This window comes from Saccoglossus kowalevskii, chromosome 5 (genome assembly GCF_978046115.1).
Source record: "Saccoglossus kowalevskii chromosome 5, keSacKowa6.1, whole genome shotgun sequence".
Classification (NCBI taxonomy): domain Eukaryota; kingdom Metazoa; phylum Hemichordata; class Enteropneusta; family Harrimaniidae; genus Saccoglossus; species Saccoglossus kowalevskii.
Window position 1 is genome coordinate 11,406,832 of NC_140645.1, and position 20,226 is coordinate 11,427,057.

Here is a 20,226-nt window from a genome sequence, read left to right on the forward strand (position 1 = left end):
AGCGGGCAGATGGCCAGCGAAAAGAAAAGAAAAAACAAGGAAAGCGAGGACAAACATCTATATGCAAATTTAATCAACGTCGAGTAAGGAAAGAACATTCTATGACGGCGATGCTTATTGGACAGCTCAAAATATTGAGAACGTACAGAAACATACAAAAATAGACACCTGGCTGTTTTTTGTTAATCGGATTTTTTAATGTAGATGTTGCGTTATGAATTATTATTAAAAATTTCTCATGATTTCGATTCTCCAAAATAATAATGACGCAAGCGATGATTTGTTTTAACCAATCAGATTGCCTGTGTCATGGGACTGTCCCTGAAAGTGACGTCATTTGCATATGAAATGCAAGACCTCTCTACGTGATCGCAGTTTCACAGAAAGGCTCGGACATTAGACGGACTTGCTGTTATATTCGTGTGAATTTTTGACTTTTTAAGCAATCAATATGGCCCAGAGGATGTGCCTGCCACTGTTCCTGATAGCTCTCGTGTATTCGGGTAGTCGAGCAACCTACGTTGAGGTAAAAATTCTCACTTCTGTCACTATTCTCTGGCATTTTTTTTGTCACGGTGCACACACAACAACAAAACGCTCCACGCTTGCGACGCTGGCTGTCTACGGGTATTTCGCCCAATTTCTGTTCTCGTCGACTGTTGACATCACCAGTGCCGAAATATTTAAAATATAAATATGATTTTGAAAGATAAATCGTATTTATATATTCAGCTGTAGGAGATATTGTCGGGCTTTTCTCTTGAAGGAGTGGCGCTGAAAGTAATTATAATTCTGTCTCTGTTCGCATATATTATTCTGTCCCACATCTCATCATTGATTGAAACCCAACAAATTCTCTCCAAATTTTCGCTTTGTCGATTTTATACGACTTATCAGACAACTGGTTTTTAATCTAATTGTTTGTGACCGACGTTTAGTGATTGTGTCCCCCTTATTTCCGTACACTCGTGTCTCTCACAATGGACCGTCAAATTTTCAATTCAAAATGGCGTCCATTGAGAGTGTGGCGATCACTTCGGTACTTGCGGGTCGTTTTTCCCGTATACTTATTTGAAAAAATATTATGTGAAACTGTAATTTTTACAGCAATAAAACACAAGTTTATTCGTTCTTACTGTACAGTATATCTCAGTCGCACACAACGTTTTTGGCGGTTTAGGGATACATATGTGTGCGACACTCTCCTGAAACGCTTGGCTTGCGAAAAAAATATAACAGAGTGCGTTCGCATGCTTTCAGTATTGTTTTACAATACTGAACTTAACGTTCCACAAAACACATTCTTAAGATAAACTCGTATTTCCATGCAGTAATCTGGGTACAGTAACCCGTAATTTTCGGGTGGTTTCATTGCCATTGGCAGGGCAGATGAAATCGAGACGGCAATAAAAAAACACAGGAAGTCGCGGTAGTCAACCGGTGACCTCACCTGCATATTTATGAACGGAAGGGAAAGTTTCATGACGAAATCTCGTTATGAGTAATGAAAGTCTTGTATTCTGAAGACCCTTCTGTCGTTATGGTTTTCTTTCTTATTTTTCACTCATAATTATATATTAATTATAGTCGAGTGCATTTCATGAAATTATTGACACCCAATGACAGGTGTGCTGCTAATGAAAATCCCACTGTTGCAGTTACTAGTACAGATTAGGTTATTGCATTTATTCTATCTCAAGCTACAAGTTGTTAAAATTAATACCCATCCTTGGGTCAAATCCAGCTAACATTCAAGGTTAATTAGAATTACTGTAGAAGTCAAGGCTGTACTGTACATTGATAATTTGATTAATGGTCCAGGGATTATCTGGAGTCCTGGTTAAAAGTCGTGTGTCTTTAACAAAAAAAAAATACCAATGTGAAAATGGGAAAAGTTGTGCAACATCTTGCTGTGAAATCCTTTAATTTGTGTTTCTGTGTGGTCTGTGAATTGTGTCGCAGCCAAATAAGCAGAATAGTAATTCACATTTTCAGTATGTTGGCAAACTTGATAAAACCAAGGTTATCAAAATGATGTCGGATTCCTTAATTCCCTTAGTTGGTACCTCATAGCCAGTAACAATTTATCAACTTCGAACTAAAAAACGCACAAAGCGAATAAAATTGCAGACGGCGTTCTCGCAGGTGATGTGACTAGAATAATATTTATTATCCCAAGGACGATGCGTTGATAGCAGACAAAAAAAAAAAAAACGGTTGATTTAGATGAATTCTAAACTCTTGATGAATATCAAGTATGTGTTATCGCTACAGACATCATTATACACACACGTAGTGATATCTATTGTACTCTGTCTGCCCTTGAGTACAACTGTCTGGCATTTGATGAAGCCATTCTGTCTAAATTATTTGTCTTAGTTCATGAATTACAAACTCATCTGTTTTATGTTCTAATAAAACTGACATTAGCAGAGTAGCCAAAATATGATGAAAAATTGATGAAAATGGCCTGAACTTCATCTCTGTAATACTGCAATTTGATAAGGGAATCGTATCCAAGTAGCTAGTACCAATGGAAGCAAGAGAGAAGTGTTAAATTTTCAATTTAAGAAACATTTTGTTAAAGTATGTCAACTATAAGGGTTCTACTATTCCTCTGACCGGACTGATTTTGTATTGATCTTGAAGCAAAATAGGATTCCAAAAATTAAGTTCAGTCAGCTCGACTACTTAGGAAGTGATTTCTTTGTTTTTTTTATTATATTAAATATGAATTTCATTTTACCAAATTACAAATTTAATAACTTGTAGCAAGATGTTTTTGAACGTAACTATCACTTCTTGATTTTTTTGTTGCAACATTGGTACATTAGGAATGAATAACCAGTTGCTTCTCAGTATATGTGCATCAGTGGCACATCATACTGGCTCAGGGGACACACAGACTACATTTTCGTATCACTTTCTACTGTAACCATAATGCTATTGCGGCATTTCCTTATATAGTAAATTACACTTGCTGTGTTGGCTGTATTACAGTGGTACAAATACAAATGGGTATTACCGAGATGTTCGAAATGCTGAATTTCCACAGGTGTTGTGAAAGTGTGCCAATGACGTATGTACTTTACGTTAGTCGCTTGTATAGCGTTAATTTGGTGATAGTGATGCTAATTTAATTTCTATATCTATTGTATAGTGCTTCTTTGCCGTTGTATGTGATGCATGGTTAGCAATAGACATTTTCCGTTCACACACAGATCCAGCATTGTGCATGAAATCAAATTAAAAAACAAGACAAAACTCATTGCGTTGTATTGGCATCAACACATCACGTGGGATTCATTAAATAAAAACTATTTTTTGAGCAGTTTCATGTTTAGCATTTGATGATGGTCAATTTTGATGAAATCAGATTATTACCTTGCCATATTCTTTATAAAGATGGAAATTTGAACATTGAACGATAAAAAGTTCAAAATCATCCAATTTTTGCGGTAGATATTCAACCAATGTCTTTCACGCATTCTGCAAGATATTGCAATGACCAGAAAATTATGAGAGCGTGTTGTGGTAAGATTACAAATTTCAGTTTTGGTAGTTGACCATATTTAGACTGCAGTCTGCACGTCATTTTACCTTGTGTATTACATGCAAATGTTTTTTGATGGTCCCTCCCAGTCAGCTGCATATATCTCTGTAAGCATCTTGGTGTTCTGGCAATCAAATTCAGCAATCATATTTTAACTTAAATTTTGTAATCAAACTCTGCGACATCAAATGCATATTCACTTCAGTATAATATTTTTAGGAAGTAGTAATGTTTTTTTTCCCCTTCTGCTTTAATTACAAGTACTGTAAAATCTGTATTAGAAACCGCGGCTTCTATTAAAATGGTACAATCCAATAGAGGGTGTGCGACTTCTATTAGAGCATCTACACATATGAGAAATGATGATTTTTTGGTTCCCAATTGTTTAAAAAGAATGGGTGAGACTTCTATTAGGGATGCGGCTTCTAATACAGATTTTACGGTACCTATTATGTATCATGCGAGCAGTTTATATCAAAAAGTTAAAACAAAAATTATTATTCTTACAGTGTTTAACATCTATGAAGATGCAACACTGTGCATGGCCATAAAACTGAGGAATATTGATTTAATCTTGTATAAAAGTCATGCATTTTAATTTCCTAATCTGGGCGTGTAAATTTCATCAGCCAAACGTGATTTCCATTTCATGGCGTTTCATCTTCTCAACAAATTTACATGTTTTGTTAATGTCTGTTGCTTATGAGCAAGTTGTGTATACATGTATCATCCAAAGTGAATTGTAATCTTAAAAAATAACCTCCTGAAGCCAAAATGAATAGTGAAAAAAAAAACTGTTATGTGACACACTGCAGTTGGTGCTTAGTGATTATTTCATGTTTTTTTGTTTACCTTTTGATCTTATAAAAACTCGTCAAAAGGGGGCTGTACATTGATTGAACTTCTTAAGCTCATACTCGAAAACATCTCTTGCGTGCCAAACGTCATCTGGTTTTTCCCACATTAACTACATGCATATGACAAGTCTGTAAAAAGCCGCGTTTCGCAATCATAAATTATTCATTTGAATTCTTTTGCTAATTAAGTGTACTGTCAACTATTTAAATGTTATTCACATGTAAATTAAAAATAATTTATATGCAGATTTTCTACGATGTTTGCCGCCATTGGTGTAGAGAACACTCGCAGTCTGTTTTCAAATAAATATATCATTTTTAGTATTTCAGTATGAATGCTATTTTCTAATAGTTTAAATAATTAGGATCTGTAAGGTTAATATGGTCAGTGGTTTTTAATTTTTTATATAGTAATATTAAACTAGTAAGTTTAATAGCAATGTTTGTGTCGCTTAATAGACCATTTTCTGTTCACTGCGAGAATTATGTGTTATGCGTGAAATCGAACGTAAAAACAGGACAAACAAAGATCATAGCGTCGTAGTCGCGTCAAACATCGCGTGGGATTCGACAAACGCGAAAGTATTTCGGGGACATTTCCATGCTTAATAATGTGCTGTCCACATTTGATGATAGGCAATTTCGATTAAGTAAGGGTATTCGGAAGCAATATTCCTCTGTCGAAGATCAGCCGGTCAATGTAAGCTGCGAAATAAAGAAATTCTAGTTCAAAATCAAATCGTTCGATTTTTGCGGCAGACGTTCGACGCGTGTCTTTCATGCATCTCGTGAGATCTCGCAATTGTACGGAAAATCACCTATTTAAATTGTGCATTTGAAGAATTTGTCAGTTAATGTACATTTATTTAATATTCTGTGTAATTGGTGCTTAATTTATCATCGAGTTTCTGACAGTTTGGTTCCTAAGTTATTAATAATTGATTTAAAATACTGTTTAATAAATATATTCTTCTTCTTTAATGTTTGTTTCCATACAGTTCCCAAAATGTCAACATTTTGTACATTTCAGATCGGTTAAGATCGCACACTGTTTCGAAATTTTCCAGCCTTGGGGCCATTTTAGTGTTAAAAACAGAAATTTGTGACATTGTCAGTTTCATTCTGGAGCAAATATTTTCATTTAACCCACGAAATTGGAAATTAAACGAGCCTGTAATTAAGTTGAAGCGATATGACAGTGATTAGAACTGATACATGTCTACTTGTCATGTTAGTAGACAGCAGATTTTCTTCAGGTCATGTCTTTTTCAGAAAATGCTTGTCTCGCTCGCATAGGTAAATTAAGGGCCTTGAGAAACTATATTATCCACTGTTTTAGTTAATGTGTGGTTGATAATCTGCCTAAGTTATAATGCTAACAGTTGATCTATTAATATTAGCAAGTTTGCTCTATTCAGAATACGAATCGTATCGCTGATTGTCCATAATTAGCTTTTCCCCTTTTTCGACTTCTTCTTGAAAACTACAAGCCTAATTGCTTTTATACTTGGTGTATATGTACATTGGGTAGACCTCTCTTAGATTTTTTCATTTCATGATGATATCTTCAATTCTCCAATTTTGATGAATATTTTTTCACTTTTGACTTTTTGTTGAAACCACAAGTCTGATTGCTTATATACATATAGGTGCCTCTGGTGGACCTCTCTCAGATTTGTTCATTTCACAATATCTTCAATTTTCTAATTGAAATGTGCTTTTCTATATTTTAATTAATTTTTCAGTTTGGAAATAAGGCAAGATGTTGTCAGTAAGAAAATAAATAAGTAAAACATGCCAGATTTGGGTAAAAAAAATGATTTGACTTGCATCTTCTACTAAATAGCTCTAGTATACTCGACAACTCTATTGTGTAGCTCTAACCAAGGAGTGGAGTATGAACCTCATGGTGTGTAATTATTGACTTTGAAGTAAACAGGAAGATTCCATGTAGGGATGCCTAGGATGATGTTTTAAAGAGGTTTTCTATTACTTCCTACCAACAAATTTGTTATCAAAGCTTATGTGGACTATCCTCATTAAATGACGAACCAGACCATCACTTAATGTAGACTTTAAATGTGCCTATTTAAGCATCATGAATAGCTGTTTAAATGAGGCGATTCATGGGGCAACTCGTCAAACTTCACATGTGGCAACGTCAACAATGTGAACACAAGGTAGCAGATTGCGGCAACTAATTTCCTGATAAACAGACATAGTGATTATTCAGGTGATGTTGCCCGATGAAATTACAAACAAAAGCAACTTCTCGAACCCCTTCTTGACTCCCATGTGCGAAGCACAAAATGAGTCTTTGCAGTTAGTGTGTCTGTATGTGTGTATGTGTGTGTGTATGTGTGTATGTGTGTCCGACTGTTCCACTGCTATCTCAAGAACCATACATCGGTTTTTGATGAAACTTGGTGCATAGATGCTCTGGGCCAATGCGCAGATTTGATTAGGTTTTGGTAAAAATCCATGCTCGTTAATTACCTAATTTGCATGATAATTAGCTAATTTTTAGCTGTTCTACGACTGTTCCACTGATATCTAAAGAACCACTCATTGGATTTTGATGAAACTTGGTACATAGATGCTCTGAACATATGCGCAGATTTGATTAATTTTTGGTAAAAATCTGTGCATATTAATTACCAAATTTGCATGATAATTAGCTATTTTTTAGTGGTTCCATGACTGTTCCACTGATATCTAAACAACCACTCATTGGATTTTGATGAAACTTGGTACATAGATGCTCTGAACTAATGCTAGGTTTTGATTAGTTTTTGGTAATAATCCATGGATACTAATTACCTAATTTGCATAATGATTAGTCAATTTTCGGTTTTTCCACTGATATCTCGAGTACTAATCATCACATTTCAATGAAACTTGGTACATAGATGTCATACGACACTGCACAGACCTGATAGTTTTTATGGTAATATCAGTACATATTAATTACCTAATTTGCATAATTAATTAATTTTCAGCATTTGATATAAGTAGTTAGCATTACATTTCAATGAAAATTGGTACTTACATACTCGAGGACTATGCAGAGATTGATTGTTTTCGATAAATATTTGTGCATATTAATCACCTAATTTGCATAATTAGTTAATTTTCAGCTTTTCCACGGGTATCTCAAGTACTAATCATCGCATTTCAATGAAACTTGGTACATAGATCCTTTAGGACTATGCAGAGACCTGATTAGTTTTAGGGTAAATAATTGTGCATATTAATTACCTAATTTGCATAATTAATTTTCAGCTTTTCTACTGATATCTAAAGTACTAATCATCACATTTCAATGAATCTAGAATTATGCAGACCCAATTAGTTTCCGGTAAATATTTGTGCATATTAATCACCTAATTTGCATAATTAACCAACTTTCACACTGATATCTCAGGTACTATACATCACATATCAATGAATGTACATGGATGCTGTAGGACAATAGACAGACCTGAATAATTGTGGGTTAAAATCTGTACATATTAATTACCTAATTTGCATAATTAACCAATTTTAAGCTTTCACACTGATATCTAAAGTACCGTAAAAACTCCAAAATTTCGACCGGTTTTAAATAATTGGTGTTAGAAATGTGACGTGTTTTTAGAGTCAAAATTAAGGTGCATTTTTGGACGGTCGAATTTTTCAGAATAGAAATCAGCAAATAAAAAAATGGGGATGATAGACAGTGTGCTTCATTAGTTTTTAAAAAATGCAATGTCCGTCAATTGACGTAAACTTCCTCATGTTTCACGGTAAAAGCAAAGGTCGTGGCAGAGTTGTAACTCAAAATCTAAACAAAGTCATCAATCAATGAGTATTATGACAAGCAAAACAAAACATCAAGACGCGGAGAAGAGGTCAGCACAAAACTAATAGGTCAAAAGACAAAGCTGTCTCGCACTACCTAGGAAAACTTACGAATGTTCGAAGTACAGGTACCCATTGGACAAAAGATACATGGAAGTTTAGCAAACTATCTCCCCGACCCAGTGCAATGTATCCGGTTAGAATCAAAGCTCACGTGTCCCTTATTTGAGGGACCAAATTCTGCCGTAAATTCGCCCTTGGATTAAAAAATAAAATGGGATTTAAGAAAATAAAATGGGACTTTTAAGGTGTATTTTGGCGTCATTTTTCGGACATTTCAATCAATCCTGCCGGCTAAAATAGAGTAAGTTTTACCGTAGTCATTGACGTCTGTCTATTCAAGAGTACACGTGTACAGTATGATTTTTATCGTGACTAGCGTGAGCGGGTAAGCTTCCTTTCGAGAATGAGCTGTTATCACTGTGAACAATGTTAAATTATTCTTCAGATGACCAGTTTATTTTTTAAAAACAACTAATTTTTTTATTTAAAAAAAATCATGCCGTTTTCGCATCAAAATCCAAGCCAAAATATCGTACTACAACATCAATCTCTTCCACATTGCGTTCAATAACATTAACATATTTAAATAAGCTATGGTAATTTGAACATGTTGGCATCATCCAGCTTTTTGATTGGTTAATTAGCGATTTGACCTATTTGACCTAAGAGAACATGGCGGATATCCTACAGCATCAAACGTTTATACGAGACCGGAATCATTCGCTTACGATGAAACTAAGTTGACTTTTATTTGTATTTCATAACCATTCAACAAATTTATTTTGTGTACATTATTATAATCACTACTGAGTACAGTAATAATCAACAATTCAGAAACGCAGCATGCCAAGATTTTTGTGTTCGTTTTTATTTGAAACTTCGTTTATTTAGAATATATTTTCGTTACCAATAAAATAAAAATCTCTCAGTCAATCAGAAACCCGGATTCATGCCTTCGAGGAAGGTCCCGTTTGAACGCTCACATCGTTTTTTTTTTTCGTTTGGGGGAAAACTAAAACTGGTCGCAATTTTCGAATAAGAATGAGTCGGCAATTTTTAGTGGAGTCGAAAATTTGGAGGTAAATAAAACACCGAAACCCGGCAAATAAATAGGCGTTCGAATTTTTAGAGGGGTCGAAATTTTAGAGTTTTCACGGTACTAATTATTCCATTTCAATGAAACTTAGTACAAAGATGCTCTAGGACAATGTACAAACCTAATTAGTTTGGGGTAAAAATCTGTTCATATTACTTCCCTAATAAGCATAATAATTCATAATTTTTTGGTTCTAATCACATTTCAATTAAACTTGGAGACATAGATTTTCTGTTACATTGCGCAGACCTCATTAGTTTTACACTCAAATCTGGTCATATTAATTTTCTGATTTGCATAATTAGTTTTCAGCTAAGTAATTTCGAATTATATTTAATGTGTCTCCAATACTCTCAGCACATGGGAGTTCTTTCTAAGCTTTCTTTGATTTTAAAACTGATTTTACAGAATTGGACCATGTTTAACTTGGAATATTTTCTGATCAGTTTCAAGTGCTATTAAACCTTGACTGTTTCTGCCACTATATTTTGACTGTGCTTATAACGGATGTTTTTATGTACAATATATCAAGTACACTTCAGAGGCATCAAAGGCCATACCTAAACTCATCAGTTTAATCTCTGGTATATTGTTAACCAGAAAACAGAATAAACTACCCTGTCATCTCTTCCTACTGACACTGGAATTTAATTGTGTACATCTGATGTGTTGAATCATACTGATGGAAACCATGGAAACTGAACATCTTCATACACAGGTAGATGAACCATATCGATGGAAACCATGGATACTGAACATCAACATACACAGGTAGATAAACCATACCGATGGAAACTGAACATCAACATACACAGGTAGATAAACCATACCGATGGAAACCATGGAAACTGAACATCTACAACTACATATACATATTTAACACACGAGTGAAGATGTTTGAAAATCGGCTAACTCAATTGTGACAAATGAGATTATTCCTATTATGAGGGATTTGACAGCTCATCTCAAAAATTGATAATTTAAAAGTAGAAAAAAAAAGGGTCTTGCAGACAGACTGGCCCCTGGATGTCTGTCTGGTAATCATCCATGACATAATGGTAAGGCTTTGAAGTATTCAGGTGACCAGAGCAAGTAGTTGGTATGTGTAGAATTAATGAGTCTCTCTCTAATCATAAAAAAGTTGCCAAATAATTACAGCACAAGTATTAACTATTTCTTTGTTAAAGCGGTTGAGTCGTCACCTGCTCATGCGTCAGATAGCCATAGCGAGTCATTGTTCACAAACAAGTGTCTACCCATGAGCCTTGCGTTTTAAGCATGTGTTATCGACGATTTCGACTCAATTCCCGCGCATGCACAGGTGACAACCCTACCGCTTTAACTGAGCTGGACTGAACTCTCCCCAGTCTGCAATTTCAAGAAAACAGGGGTCATTGATATGTAAATATTTCAACAAAATGCATATGGAAATTAGATATATTAGCATACAAACTAGCCCCCGTTTTTGTTCGTTTCGGTCAGGAGATGCATGTAATGCGACTACTGTGGTTCATTTATGCAGACTGAAATCTTCTATTTACCATTCTGAGTGAAAATTTGTGGTAATGCCATAATTTAAATACCGTATCTACTAAGAAATAACTCATCTCGACTGATCCATGGCGAGATCTGCACTTGGTAACCTTTCACAGCACATTGCAAACCAGTAAATGCACAGTGGTGTGTTCCAGGGAATCGGGCTGATTTACTTGACTAATTTCCTGAAATGTTAGAGTTTCTAGGCAGTAAGCCTAAATGACTTTTGAAATATTGTTTTATAAAAGAAATTCACTTAAAAACTCTGTAGCATCAGTGGCATGTACTTGTTTCCACATTGTGAACACAACACAAATGTATTTGTCTCTACAAATGTATTTTGTTGAATTTGATGTATTAAGCTTGCTAGCAGAGATGTATCCAAACCAGTTTCCTTGAATATCCTGACTTTAATTTTTTCTGTAGCATTAACCTTTACGTCACCTTTTCGTAACAAATTCACAAAATAGTCCTGGTTATAGTATATGCGTTCCTTCAGAAGGTTTGGACGAAATTAGCCAAATTTTTCAGTAAAAACTGAAAATTTACTCAAATTTTGTCTGTTGGCTCTTCCAATTTGAGATCATTTCCAGAAATATTGAAGAATCTAAGAAAAAAATGCAGAAAAATTTGGGCGAGAATGTCTGGTGGAAAAGCTCTCCAGTCACTCTAAATAATTTTAGTAAAATATCAGGAAATTTCACATTGAGTTCAGGTTCAACTGCTGCAAGTTGCTGACATTCTTTATCGACAAAAATTTTCACTGCTACAAAATTTCGTGATTTTTGCTGACTTGCGAACTCTTTCTGATTAAATTAAAGCGGTTTATTGTATATGGATTATATCGTTTGCATTTCATAATATTGCTTTTGGTGAGGGCAAATTGTTGGTCTAGTGTAAAACAATGGTTGGACTGTTGGTTGTTACTTTAACGGGTACCAGGCATGGCTATAAACGCGCATACATCTTACAAACTCTATAGACACAGACATAATTTGCATATATGAAATGATGTGGGCTTCTCCTAATAGAATTCTTGAAAATTTACAGGCAATATTAGTTTGACGCAGACATGCATGTAATGCATGTATCATGCTTTCATAAAATAATTCTGTCTGGTTCATTGACTGAATATTTGGATGTTTTAATCAAAAGTCATCTCCTCTATCAGTATATATGCAAGCAAAAATTGAAGACAGTGCATTGAAAGAAAATCGTAAAAATTTGGAATTTGTGACGCGTTTCATAGTTTATTTGAACACAAGATGCATTTTGCATTCTAGAATGAGTTAAAAAGCCAAGCAATGGCTGCCGAGCAGCCATTACTATATTCAAGACTATGAATTAAAAATTAAGCACTAAGGTGCTAAACTAAACCACCAGTTTCCTCTTTTCATTACAAATTTACAAAATAACATTTATACATGTATGTAGTCTGTATTTTTCTTCAGAAGATTATGGCAAAAATGGCATAATTTTAGGTAAAAACTGAAAATTTACTAAAATTGTCTATTGGCTCCAAAATTAGGGTTCATTTCCAGAAATATTGAAGACTGCAAGAAGAATGCAGGTGCAAGAAAAATTTAGGTGAAAAGGCCAAGGTATTTTAAAATATTGAATATCCTGGTTATGAGCCGATTCTCTCAATATCATTTAGTTTGTAATATTGGGTTGTCTGTGACTGAATACATGCATATCTAATTTAATGTAAGGCTAGTTGATAGACACTGAGGTAGCTCTGAAGTGAACTACCTATTAAAATGCCTGTTGTGATGAGTAATGTACATCGTTATAAAACTGTCACAAAAGTCAATGGTGCGTTTCGATACATTATTTTTTTCTTAGTAATTAATATTCATGATTAAAAACTGCAGTAAATTTCCTGCTTTGAAGATAGTGTATTCTAGTCTTTTTATGTTCATAGTATGTCAATATTTGCTGATTAAATTTGATAGATTGATTTGATATAGTTGCATAGTGCTCCATAGCATTTGATGCACATTTGGTAATTGTGTACATGTATTACTATGTAAATATGCCTCCATTTAATAATATGCCTTTTCAAGTCAATCATATTTATATTGAGCGTTTTAATTTGTAGCAGTTCTTTAGGTGCATGCCAATAAGATAAGCTCAGACACGTGGCTTGAGGCTCTGAATTTTTTTGGAAAAATTAAAATTTTATTTTGGTGTTAATTTTGCTCATTTGGAAACTTTGACTGAGGACTGAAAATGGCCATTGACAGATCCTAAAATGTTATGGGGAATGAGGAGGAGGGGAGGGAGGAGAGGGTTATAATTGTTTGTATTGTTAATCTTTTAATCTGCCTTGTTTACCCTATTGTAATTCTAATCCATTTGCCCCCTCGCCATTCCTGTGATTCTTGTCAAATTTAGTGGGTTATTAGTTTCTATCCCACAATGCTTAGCATCCAAACATGGAAATTGAAAATTTATAGGTAAGTGCTATTGCAAGAAATAACCTGCTCTTTTTGAATTTGAAACTGCCAGCAGGTAAAAAAAAATATATTGACGGCAAGCAGAAGAGTGAAAGGTTGTGAGAATGGTCATTAAATCGTGCGTAAAACCAAATCAGTCATTCGGCCAACAACACAAAAGACTATTCGCAGGAGTGCCATGTCCTGATTTAACTCTCCATTTGTCATTTTCTATGCATTGCAACACTACTTTTCAGTCAATGTTGTCAGCTGATTTGGTATTCTTAGTGGGTTGGCACTGTCTAGGTGTATGGATTTCCGTACCATTATGTATGTCGTGTGCACTTATAATTTGCCTGCGCACGAGAGTAAAATATCAACCACCGTTGCTGACGCTAGCAGACGTCACTTCCTCTTAACGGCTTCTAATGTATTGTAAACCTCATAATTTGTATTTTGACAATTTTATGGCAACTGTAAAGACGAAATTTCACGAAAGTCATGTGCCAAGACATGTCGTAGGAACCCAGTGAAACTTGCACTGCTTCGAAATTTTGTAGTTTTCTCAATATTGAAATAAGTGAAACTCTGTCTCTTGAAAAATTAAAGTCGTTTACAGTATTTTAGTTGAAAGTTTCCAAAAAATTAATGTTTTTTTTCTTTCTGCATATGCAGGAACAGCAACAGCAGATACATACTGTGAAATGTATCATTATACTAGTAGTTAGTTTCATTTAGGCTAATGTATGGGTGTTCTCAACATGGTTGTATTTTCGTTGGTACCTTAGTGGGCCAAGTTAAGACCCAGTGAATATACTTATTACTGGCATGTATTTTCACTAATTCCAATATTCATTCATCAAAGAAACTATTACTAGATTGTTCAGGTTTTACTTAACTCGAAATGCTGATATAGATTAAGTCATCTTAACTATTTAAATAGACTGTGGCTATTTCAAAGTGTTTTCTATTCTATGTTAATACACTTCATAGTAATTGCAAATTTCAGTATTTTATCAGTTAATAACTGATCGAATTTTTTTTTATTGTTTTGGTACTTCCAGTACGAAATTGACATGTATGTACCAAATCATACCAGTGTTGGATTTATTTTAGAAATATTTATAACATACACGTGTAGATTAAAGTTTAAAATCTGCAACGTGCGTTTCATTTTGATGACCTTGTAATATTTAAATTCAGCCGCAATACTGTTAGTGTACTGTAATGGCTGACAGCAAAGTCATTTGCGTATTTATTAACTGGTGTGCTAGGAATAGTATTCCCAGGAACACTGCAAGATTGCAAAGGAAATCGATAAGCACTTCAAGGGGGATGGCATTGAATGCAAGTTTTGTTTCTGCTGACTGAGCATAAAAACGAGCACTGTTCAGCATTTAATTATTTGCTGGGTTTTATTTTGCCGATAGTTAAAAACCTCCTGAATACGCTACGCTTCCTTTATTATTAAAATGGCTACTGTCAATGCGCTGCGTTGTATTTTCTATGGGACCCGTAGGGACGTGTAAAACGCATTTTTTCTGCGAAATTCAAACACTGATTTTAAAACCTTGTCAATATTATTTTATTAAATCCAGTGAATATTTTTCACTTAGTCTATCGATTACAATTAAATAGTAGTAGACTCCCTAAAACTAACAATACTATGACCTGTACAATATTGTCAATATTTTTCAGCCTATTTAAGTATATGATGGAATACTGGCATAGTGGTCAGGTAGACTTGAGTTGTGAACCAGAAAGCAATACATGAAATAGTCAGAAGATGCATCAGTTATAATATCGCGACTGGCAGTAGCAAAAATATTTATAAATGATTTTTACATAAAAAAAATTATTTTCGCAAGTGTACAAAAAATCTAAATGCATTGTGCCATCGATAACTCTTGGGAATAAAAAAAAAAAATATCTGGTTACCAGGAACATTTTTGTTATCTGTTTATATCTCTGTGGCATGAACCCTAATTATTAAGAAATGTTAAGTAAATTGAATTTTGTTAGAATAGTTTCAAGTACTGTATTCAGTGAAACTGTTTGTGACGCATCTCTGAGACACGGGGGTTTAAATAATTCATCAGAGCAACGACTGGAAATTGCTTGATGTAATGAATCAGGAGGAGGGATTTTATAAGATTAAGTAGTCGCACATATTTTCTTTTAATGATGGTGGTTGTAAAAACAGAGAAAATTTAAACACTACAAAAGATTTTCAAGTAAATAAAAAGAGCAGATTTATAACAAATGTTATTCCATAAAAAATGACTTTGAATTCCTTATCACGTTAGGCCACACTCTGGCGGCCATTTTGAATTGAAAATTTTTCAAAATATGTAAGTGGGGGTTTGTAATTCAACTACTGATTCCATAATTCTGAAATAATTTAGCAATAATATTTTCTGTGTTAACTGTTTTGACCAAATGTTTTTGAATAAAAGTCTACATTGCATTGTAACAAACTTTGAATATTCTAACATGTGCAGCTTATTTCTTTGCCTTTTATTGTGTGCTGGGTGGAACGAGGTGTGTTCAGAGCAATGTCTAGATATGACTATTCCTTCCTGTGCTGAGTGAGCTTTTACATTGTACTGTGACATACCAAGGAATATCCAGCCACCATGTTAACTCAATTGTAATCATTGTTCATATGCTTCAACAGTCTGAGTTCTATGAGTTTGGCATGGTGACCGTAATGTGCTTTTAACACAGAAAATGGGGCATATCTCGACTATCGTAAAGTGGCTACCAGATTTTTTTGAATTCATGCTGTAGATAATTTGACTTTTAAGTCTGTTTTTATAAAAAAGTAGTCTGTTTGAGTTACTTTCTACCAATTCAAGCATCACGCCGAAAATGCCAGTTGATTTGTCCTTATCACAAGTGTAATCCTTAACATTAATTCAATTTAAAAAAAAAACATTGGGTTTGTTGATTTTTCAATAGAATATTTTTAAATTTAACTTTTTAGATAAATGAAGCGTCAACTGCCGAATAAGCTGTAATTAAGTTATTATTGAGTTCTTTTTAACTGAGTTGGATTTGGATATTTAAATACACATGTGTGCACATTTTATTTACTATCTCAATTTCAAGCTGTCACTCCTACTGCAAAGCATAAATAATTTTCTATAGTTCATGCAACCTGATGTCCTTAAGCATAATTTGCAGTTTGATTTATTTTTGCTAATCACTCTAAAACAAAATGGGGTCGGATGTGGGATATTGTGTAGATGATTTTACTTGACAATTTCAAAAGAATTTAGATAGAAGATATATTTATAACAGCACCAAAACATTGCTGATTTGGACAAAATTAGTAAAAAGTGAAAATTGACTCAAATTTTATGGCTATATAATGTACAGGTATGAACATGATGCATAGCTTAGTGGTTAAATGTGCACAGGAAATTTATCGGTTAATATCATGCAGTACTTGCATGATTGACTGTCAATGTATATCCTGAGAGATATGTGCATGCAATTACATAACTGTCATGTATGTTTCACGTGACCCATATCTAATTGCAATATTCCGGTTTGTATCAGCACTCCCAGGTGTTGACAAGTCTGTGTAAAATGATTTATTCCATTGCTGTTTCCACATTTGAAAATGAGGAGAAAAATTCTGCTATTTAATATTTTGTATAGATTTTTTTTTAGATGCATTTCGTTTGATTCTCTAAAAATTCTACAAACAGTATAATTTATATAAATCCATTAACCTTTTCACCAGTAGACATTCTCGCTCAAATTTTCACTTTTTACTCGAACAAATTTGGCGATTTTTGTACAAATCTTTTGATGGAATGTACCAACTATAAATGGGACTTTTTTGTGAATTTGTGATGAAAAAAGGGATTTGGTGGTAAAAATGTTAAATTTGCATGTTCTATTAAAGAAATATTATTGCTGCGATCATTCATATATTTTAAAGCTTATACCAAATGTTTCCACATTAGTTTGAAAAAAATCAGTCCAGGATACAAACTATTGACTAAGCATGAATACATAGCTGTTGCATATTACTAGGCAAAGCAGGGTGCTCGATAATTTGTCTTGTACACTATATACCCGGTAGTTTTAAATTGTTGTTGCACAATTATAGTGGAAGCAAACCTGTGGTAGTTCCCCAGTTATGGGTCTAGTGAATAACTGGTACATTTGTACCTGTGGTTAGATCTGTTTTGATTGGCGACAGTTGTCTAGACTAAATGTAAAGAGAAACAAAAGAACAGAAGACATTTAGCTTTGTGGTTGGTATAATTGGATCTGTGGATTCACTAATGTCTTGCCGTCTTCCATTCAAGCTGTGTGTTATAAATACTTGTGGTGTTGCCGTCTCTCGTTTACAACCTCCCTATTGTTTGTGCTACATCTCTTGGAGCCAAGCATGCTGGGATGTCTGCGTTCAAAGGCACTGTATCAAAACCAAATCTGAACTCTTGCGTTTTTCAAGTAGGCATTCCACGCATGTCTGTCCTGGTCTTATTGGATCAATCCAGCTGTGGTAGATTTGAAAAGCATGCATTTAGAAAAGAGAAATAAAAAAAAAAGCTTTTAGTCTTGCGATGAAAGGTGCCTTTTACACTGGAAGAAAAGGGTTCTCGCATTGTGCACGTTTTTTGATAGACTGCATCAATGGTGTGTGTGTTCGGTGGTACATGTACATTGTATTAGTCACTTTGTCTGCAGTTCAGGTTGTGTGTATTATAAAATACTGTGGAATACTTTATTTTCGCTGGAATTAATTTTCGCTGAAAAGGCTTTTTGAGCGTTTTGTATGGAATATATTTTCACTGATTTTTGATGAGTTTAATGGGAAATATAGGAAAAAAAGTATATTCGCTAGATTTTATTTTCACGGAATCATCCCTTCAGCGAAAATAGCGAAAATAAATTCCAAGCGAAAATAAAATATTCTACAGTAGTTATTGTGTAACAATGACATGCATTTGATGATTTTCTTGTATGATTGGTGTAAGGTACAGCTGCATAGGACACGATAAGTTTATGATCTGCCATTCCTATTTGTATTCTTGTAAAGAGAAATTCTAATACCTTGATTCTGGATGACGTGTAACAAGCCAAACCTTCAAATGCATAAAACTAGGGATTGTACTTGTAGCATGAATGTGGCAATTGATTGATGGTAAATGAAATCCCCCATGTGGCAAATGTGCATGCGGTGCGTGTGAAGAAAAATGCTATGTGCATACTGATATGAACTCAGTCATTAGGTGGATTGGGGGGGGGGGTCCAAGTGATTCAGATGCTCACCTGACATCAGCAATTTGCTGGGTTTTTTTTTTCTCAAGATGTCCTAATTTTGTCAATCATTTTAGACTAAGGGTCTAAGTGTTTTCTGTTTCACACACAAAATATAACAAATATTTTGAACCTGTCCTATGATGAAGTTAATTTAACATTTAATGTTGTGACAACTGAACACCTGGGATATAGCTACATGTATAGTGTACTGAAATTAAGTATCAGTTTCTGATTTTGAATAACTTGTTGCTACCACTCCAATTGTTTTTTTCACCATAACAGAATATGCCAGTATCACCAAGTCTTCATTAAACTTGTACTCTGATCTCATTTTCACCTAAGGCCTAATCAGAAACTTAAATTTGGAGGTCTAAATTATGTAAATTATAGAAAATAATTGATTTGGCATTGATTTATTCGTAAATTTCATGCCACAGTAATTTGGAACAGGGGTGAATCTTTAGGACTTCATCTGTGTTGAAGAACTATTCTACAAAGCCTTGGCGAGGGAAGTTCAAACAACTACTCATGGGCTTTCTAACAGTATTTGAAAGTTTGTTCAGTATTACCCACAATTCACGCTAATACAGACATCAAATATTCCACATAAATCCAAGTTTTATAAATGACCTCAAAGCTGCAAATTTTGAAAAGCTATCAGCATACGCCTAAGATTACTTATTAGTATCATAATACCTGCTAAATATTTTGACCTTTTACGAGGGAAAATTTACTGTTCAATTTTCTTTCCATTTGAGTGGATGTAAACACTTATGGGTTAAATTAGGTATCGGTTAGCATCACATTATCTAACCACAAATCACCCCATCTGTGCAGGATTGTCTTGTGTACTTCTGTTGCTAACAGCAACTACATTCTCAAATTAATTAGCCACAATAATTGCCATGTAGCAATTAGTACATGGCATAAAGCACTCAAATTTTACAAGAACCCAGGAAAATTGTGAAATTTGTAGTACCTGGGGTCCTTAAGACAGACTGACTTTCATACAATTTCATTCTCGTAAACTCTCCCTAAATCTAAAGTGAAAAAAATTTAAGTATGGTTAAAAGTATATAGCTACAGGGTAAGAAAATACAGGGGAGAGGATTGTGTTCTCCTGCAGCATTAGAGAGCTGGGGCCTTTCTTACACTTTCATTTTCGATTGCAATGAAGCCTAATTATCACAAAACATAATAGAAAAGTGGTTATTAGCATGTTATTGTTGTGCCAATTGTACTGAGTTGACTGCAGGAACATGAACTAACTTTTCTTCAAAACTAGAATTGTGAACTTTAGAGCTTTTTAGAGGTTGTAAATTTTAGTTATTGCTTGAGTAGTTTTATTATAACCATGTACAAATGTATGTGTAGGGCCAGAGGTCCGAATGATAAATATCCTGAAACTAGTTTAACTTTATATTGCTTTAATTTTATAAGCGGCACATTGTAGCACGTCTTTGAAAATAATATTACATAGTAGTGAAAATTTCCCTTGGATCACATGTCAGTGACTTTCATGTAAATTTGTCTTAAGAAATGTCATAAAATTATAAA

The 20,226-nt window shown here is 34.2% G+C and overlaps 1 protein-coding gene across 1 annotated transcript in view; it reads left to right on the forward strand.

The window, feature by feature from the left end:
* Nucleotides 1-352: 352 nt before the first annotated feature.
* The window catches only part of LOC100374897 (amyloid-beta precursor protein-like), a 48,584-nt gene continuing 28,710 nt past the window's right edge, over nt 353-20,226 (forward strand). Inside the window, exon 1 of the mRNA XM_085499126.1 lies at nt 353-526. Within this exon, the coding sequence (XP_085355252.1) occupies nt 452-526 (75 nt within the window). The 5' untranslated portion in view covers nt 353-451. The remainder of the gene's footprint in view (nt 527-20,226) is intronic.